Source organism: Sphaeroforma arctica (assembly GCF_001186125.1).
Source record: "Sphaeroforma arctica JP610 unplaced genomic scaffold supercont1.820, whole genome shotgun sequence".
Lineage (NCBI taxonomy): Eukaryota > Ichthyosporea > Ichthyophonida > Sphaeroforma > Sphaeroforma arctica.
In genome coordinates this window covers 15936-22824 of record NW_014039738.1, presented here as the reverse complement: position 1 = coordinate 22824, position 6889 = coordinate 15936, and the positions used below count along the sequence as shown (strand labels likewise).

General features: G+C 41.8%; 1 protein-coding gene across 1 annotated transcript in view; it reads right to left on the bottom strand.

The window, feature by feature from the left end:
- Positions 1-2922: 2922 nt before the first annotated feature.
- SARC_08753 (hypothetical protein) overlaps positions 2923-6889 on the bottom strand; it is a gene marked incomplete at its 3' end in the record, with an annotated part of 18783 nt that continues 14816 nt past the window's right edge. The window contains exons 17-20 of the mRNA XM_014297253.1: positions 6630-6754; positions 5453-5578; positions 4694-4760; positions 2923-3279 (exon numbers count right to left, since the gene is read on the bottom strand). Coding sequence (XP_014152728.1) covers positions 2923-3279; positions 4694-4760; positions 5453-5578; positions 6630-6754 — 675 coding nt within the window. The remainder of the gene's footprint in view (positions 3280-4693; positions 4761-5452; positions 5579-6629; positions 6755-6889) is intronic.

Below are 6889 nucleotides of genomic sequence, written 5' to 3'. Positions count from 1 at the left end.
TGGGGACGCCCATTAAAAGTGAAGTCTATGTGTCTATTGACAATAGAAAAGCGCTATATAAATATAAACACAAGTGTAAAAGGCAAGCAATATGAAGATAATACAAACACAAGTGTAAAAGGCAAGCAATATGAAAATAATACAAGAATCGGAGAGTACACAAATTGTGCCGAAGTATACAGTGTAAAAATCATATACCTCCTATCTTAAAGTCTTAAGAGACATTTTGTACCAATGAACACATTATGAAAACCATACACTAATCGCTTGAACAAATTTGGGATATACTAAGTCGAAAAAGACTTGTACCAGAATACACAGCGTAAAAAGATTCATATACTAATTGCCTTTATTATTTGAAGATATTCTAAGTTTCAGGCTATTCACAATGCGATCCAACTCACGAGAATTCACAAAGACATTTTCAGACAGTATTGTATTTGCAGGCGAAAACATTCGATCATTCATAATCCAAAATCCGGAAGTATTAGCATTGGCAAGTATTCCCAACGTTCAAGGGTCGAGAATCAAGTTCAAAGACCGAAAAACTCTTGTTAGTATTCACGAGTCAATTCAAAGGTCGAAAACTCATGACGAAAGAAAAGCATTCAAGAGTCGATTCAAAGAGCGAAAACTCATGAAAAGGCATCTATCGAAAAGTATTTACAAGTCAGGCAGACAGCAATCAATGATCTACGAGTAAGCAACCAAAAAATAAGCATATTATAAAGTCAAAAAGTACAAGGCAAATGTTATTTTTCATCATTTTATTGAAGTACCATTCTATTATTACAGTGTTTTTATTTAGTCAAACTTCAGAACACCTACTGTACAAGTGAAAATTACAATTGAAACGAAGTTCTTTATGCACTTGAATAGTTGGATGCTGTAAGCAAAGAAATCTTGCATATACAGTAAAACTGAATAATTAGATATCACACTGGACTAACACCCACCAAGCACTTCAGTTAAGTGGATGGTATACTATAAGCGTACATAACAGACCACCAAGTATTATGTCGATTGTTCGGGATGTCTTCTGTTGAGGGACACCAGGATGACTGGCACAGCTGCCACAATAATTGTAAAATTCACTTTCATGTACAGAATCAGGTCGACTTAGGATCATCCCTCAGTGCCGAACGCACCTCACTTCAGCAAAAGTTCTAAATCTTGCCTAGCATTTAAAAAAAAAATGCCCGAGTATAAATTCCAGTATAGTCGCGCAAGTCTAGTATTGCAATGGTATAATACAAACCCGCGTATGCTTCAATAAAAAATCAGGATAAAGAGACGCACACATACGAGTAATTGTACGCACATATTTTAGTGGTTTATTCGAGCGCATGTGCATTTTCAAGTACTTTCAAAGCTCAGATTGTGAACGTATAACCAGAAACGCCATGAAGAAATGTTTGAATTTCCCATTAACACGTGTAAATTCGCACTTCTCCACGAGTTCGGAGAGTGATTTTGCATATTTGCGTGTACGCATACACTCAACAATAAGAAACTTTTAGATGAGGCATGTGCACGTACACACATCACATACATATGCATTGATCGGAGGGACGAACTGTCCATTGAATGTTTCACAACCAACACGCAAAATTCTGAGGCCTTATCTGCTCTGGTATATCTACATACAAGTGGCGTGGCCAGGCGAGTAATTGCATTTCCCAGCTGTACCCTGATCGATCAAGGTACGTTCAGCTGCCCAGATCCCCTAGTTTTTTTTGGGGGTTGATGTCGAGCGACCACGCACTTCCAGGGATTCAAATTAAATTCCTACTCGAAGTTGCAAATGCCTGACAGAAAAGGCAATTCTGCTGTGTCTCAATTATAGTCTGATTATATTTGGAAGTTTGCATTCAGTCCAGAACCACCTTATATATTTTAGTGTGGCATGTTTCTTCTGGAAAAATCCTCGTGTTCAAGGTATCTCGAGACTTATCGCGGAAAACCCACGTGGCTGTGCCATAACTGTCTGTAGGAGCCTAACGATATAATCCAGTCTTACCGGAGGACACATCTCTGCACTAAGGGAACTCGGTCATTCAATGAGTCCCATAGGTGTTCACTGAAGTATGTGTTCCCCTGTCGCTTATCCGTGCTGCGGTGTGACACTATATACACGGTCGATAGGATAGGAGCACATGGGCCTTCTATCTGTTCTTGACCTATTCACGTACTCAGACCACTACGCACGTGGTAGGATCGGAACTCGAGCGTAACAGTACGCAATTCGGTATTTAAAGGCAGGTATGTAGCCATGATCACGAGTACACCGTACACTGCGCAAGTGCTGGTAGCCATCTATGCGTGGGCGATTTGGAGCGCGTGCGAGGTGGTGGGCACGTGGACTGTCATGAAAACGTGTGTGTGTACTGGAGGGAGAAGGGTCCGAAGATGCGTAGGTAGGCCCGTGGGTAGTCATAGCTCGTAGTAAGGTAGGTATACGCATGTAGGTAACCATTTACTCATGGCTGGGTAGGTAAACGCGAGGACCGATAGCGCGCCGGTCGCCAGGCACGTAGAATCCTTGGGGACGTGAGAGTCTTTGTATTGTGTTACAAGTCTTTCTCACTCTGCTCTCCTCAAATCGGTTAAATGGCTCAAGATACGAAGTAATTTTGGGAGGCTGGATGCAGCAAGCAATTGGGCAAGCCGCAATGATGACCAAGTCGCACAAGGCCACATCCTTGTGGTGTAGCTCTGCACTATGTATCTGTATTTCTTAACACATATATACAATATACAAATCAAGTTAAGAATATACTGCACATACATATACTTGCTATAACCTCATTCTCAGCTCTTCCTTGTCAAGAAACGAACGATATGATGCACTATCATATGCACTGCTCACATGTAAACCTGTACAATGTGGTACACATAAATATGCACACATGCAAGCCCAACTCATCGTTTCCTCTTCAGAAACGGGTTAGATTTCTTAGCCCTGGAGCTTGTCGCTGTATGGGCGGCCATCGCCGCGCGCATGTCTGCTCTATTCCGATCCAAGCTATCATCCACAGCCACATCCGCTCTCGATGATCCGTTAGTAACGCCCTCACCCATATCCACCCCTTCACCTTCACCCTCATCGTCCCACGGATCTTCTACATTCTTCGGCACGGGTATGGGCTCCGGTGGATGGTGGTTTACATGTGTGGGTTCGTGTGTGTCGTCGTCTAGCATCTCGGTGTCGTATTCTGGCACGTGCGCGTTGTGAGGCACCACATGCGCCTGTCCTCTGTCCCACTTAGCCACGGATTGCTGTAAACGTGCGATTTTGAGAGCAGCGGTGATTGTTAGTACAGTAGTTGATGGTACCAAGCACAGCGACACACTATACCGTATGCACGCGTGAGATGAGAAGGGAAAAAGAGTGATAGCACAGAGTGGTAGATGATATCAAACACCACGATACACGTACTTTACTGCGTGCGCGTGAGATGATAAGGGAAAATGGTGATAGCACAGAGTGGTAGATGATATCAAACACCACGATACACATACTTTACTACGTGCGCGTGAGATAATAAGGGAAAATGGTGAAGGTACACAAAGGTAGATATCAAAACATCATGATATATATTCTTCATGACGTGCGCATGCGATGATAAGAGCATATCGCGATAGTTAGTACACGGTGGTAGATGGCATGAAAACACAATAGTACACGCTATTAAACATCTCGATATGAGATATTAATTGTCAAGGTGACAAATAGCACACACGTGATAGATGGCATCAAAAGTTAATGACATACATAATGTAACTCGTAGGTGTGAGACTATAAGGGCACCAGTGGCAACCAGCACATATGTGGAAGAAACTATCACACGCTGGCCAATGTGTAGGTATGAGATGATAAGAGCAAATGGTGACAGTAAACACGAGAGATCAAAGCTGAAACTACATATTATATATACAGTATTCCATATGAAAGTGTGATATTAGAAGGACAAAGGTGATGAACAGAACAAAATGGCCAATGCTCTAAACAGTCCAAGCACATTATTATTATATGTATGTTATATGTATGTATATATGTACATACACGATATCGTACGTTCTTGGTGATTCTATAAGATCTTGCAATATGTAGTCGTAACATAATAAAACACGATTGATAGCACTCATACACAACGATACCACAGACTGGCTCAGGCAAACACAACAACCCAAAAGCACATAACGGGAACACTCAACAGCTGAATTTTCATGAATTCCTCAAAATCACAACCCGAATTACACTCAGGCAACTAGATATCAAGCACTCGTAATACTCTAGTAGTAGTGTGCTCATTCTCTACAGGCAACCATATATTTAGCAATTTCGATACTTTATTAATTAACAGTAAAGGCAACCAGATACTGAGCATTCATAATGCACTACTGGTAGTGTGTAATTAATCAGTAGAAATAACCAGACAAAGACATGCAACTCGCGCACACCAACTTTGGTGTACAGACACATACACACAAGACCCTTAACTGGCCAAAGACACTCATATATATACATACATACTTATATTTAGATAATTAAACAGAAAAAGTGAAGTAATATACTACGCACAAATACGTATTTCTTATTGAAAAATACGCGACAACTAATGGCAATCTTGTTTTCGCGAACACAAACACAACAAATGCGCATTTTTAGAAATACACGAACTTTCTGTACCTTTTTGAAAACCTTCACCCCCGAGTCATTATTGACATTTCCTGGGATTGTCTGGTAGATGTAGTACCTGTGTACGATAGTGGGGTGTGAATGTGCTGCATGTCCAGGGTGCAGGCTTATATCTTTACACACAAATACATGCACATCCACGTGTTTATGGTATACGCTGTTTTCCTATCCGAGAACTATGTGTGCATACGACCAGGCTGGTTTTATTGTCATTTATTGCATGTGTATTGGGGTTTGCAGTGTCAATCACGATCCAACGATTTTGGCCGTGAACTTATAGCCGTTGCATGCAGGTATGGCGTCAGATGTGCGTGTATATATCAGTGAACGTGCGTATGTACGGATGCAAACGTATACGTGCAGTTGTGGCATTCTTTTGGGTGGCGCATGTGTGTCTGTATACCCGTATCTTTCCCCGTATGAGCTGATTTTATTTTGAACATGTGCGCGTGTTGCATTGTCTCAACTGATTGAAGCATTTTCTTTTTCAGAATGTGTTTAGTCACTTAGATTTGCTTCTATCTTGCTATGAAGCACGTAGCTGCATCCCGTGCGTACAGTCCGAGCCAAACGAAACGGTCCCATATATCTGCAACACCACTGTTGTTCATCAATTACATTATTCCTGTGTCCACACCCAACACATCTGTCATGCAGCTCGTGCGATTTTATAGTAATTTTAAAGGTCCGTCAAACTGAAGTGACAGACTGGCAAACTGACTAAAACAATATATCGACACACCGACACACCTATTGGCCATGCTCAGGGCCAGAGTGTCGTGGTCGCTTGGCACAACAGTCTTCTCCCTGCGCCAGCAGTTGTTCGCGAGGGTTTCGAACTCATCCTCTACCACGCCACCCTTCAGCACCGAATCCCTAGCAGAGTTTAAAAGTGTGCGCAAGTGCTAACGGGCTTAAGCGTGGATTGGGCGAGAAATGGGCGTTTGTGTGTGTAAACCGTGTGTACATATACGGGAGCAAGTGGTGGTGTATAAGGTGTGCGTAAGTGTGTATATTCTTTTCTGCATGTGTTCATAGGTGTAAGTGAATGTATTTGGGCGTAGGTGTATGTGAAGGTTAAAGTGTGCATGCATAATTTTGCGTGGATGTATATGCGCATGTGTTGGTGAAATGGTCACAGTGTAGAGAAGCCAAAAATAAGCGTACACAGCGTGAAATGTTTGTGTGAGTTCATGTGCAGATGAAACGCGCGTCTATCAGTGATTGACGCACATATGTATGGAAAAATATATTCGTGGGTGTAATGACGAGTGCGGGAGGCAAAGTGTATGAATGTGAATATACATGGGTCTATATATACACGGATGGATATAGATATATATAAGCGTGTGTACGGGTAAACGATCTGAAAGGAAATTCAGTATACTTAGCAAATAGCCTCCGAAGTAGATCGTCAATAGGAAAGGTCTAGTATATAGATTGAAGCTGAAAGCAACGAAAATCAGATTCAGAACAACTCAGCCACGGCTGCAATCTGGCCAATTTTTCTCCTTCTTCAATTTGAGAAGTATATAAATCGGCAACTAGCATTTTTGTGTGTGTACCTAATCCAAATCAATCGAAATCCATTCGCCTCTACAGGCGCGATCTCAGTTCTCCAACACGTGTGGCCCTAATTTCACATACTATTCAATCTAGTCACCACACTTTATTCGAATCAGCTGCCTTTTCGAACCCACCAATTCATATACAGTCTAATTGTCATCTAAAACACATCTGTTTTCATACAACGAAAGTTCGGCTGTCCTCAATCCGTGTTTGCCTGTCCATCTGACCCGGACAACCAAAAAAAATCTTGATCTACAAACATCAAATCTATTTTCATATATTGCCAAGGTACTAGGTAAACATCATCTCCTATTAAACCAAACTATAGTCAATGTACAACACACTCGTCTCCTCTCACCTGATATCAGCGGCGTCAATATTCATGTTCGCCACCGCCTCTGAACCACCGCTTTGCTTCTTCTTTGTAATGTTGTGTTTGCCTTTTGCAGTATTCTGTGCAGTGGTGCCCACACCAGTCCCGTCCTGTGTATACGGGCACAATGATTTAACTTATCGAATACGAACGTTCAATGTAGAGAGCCAAAGGTGTGACGAATATTCGCTGCAAATGTATTGCAGTATCGATCGAGTATTACACACACACACACACACACACAC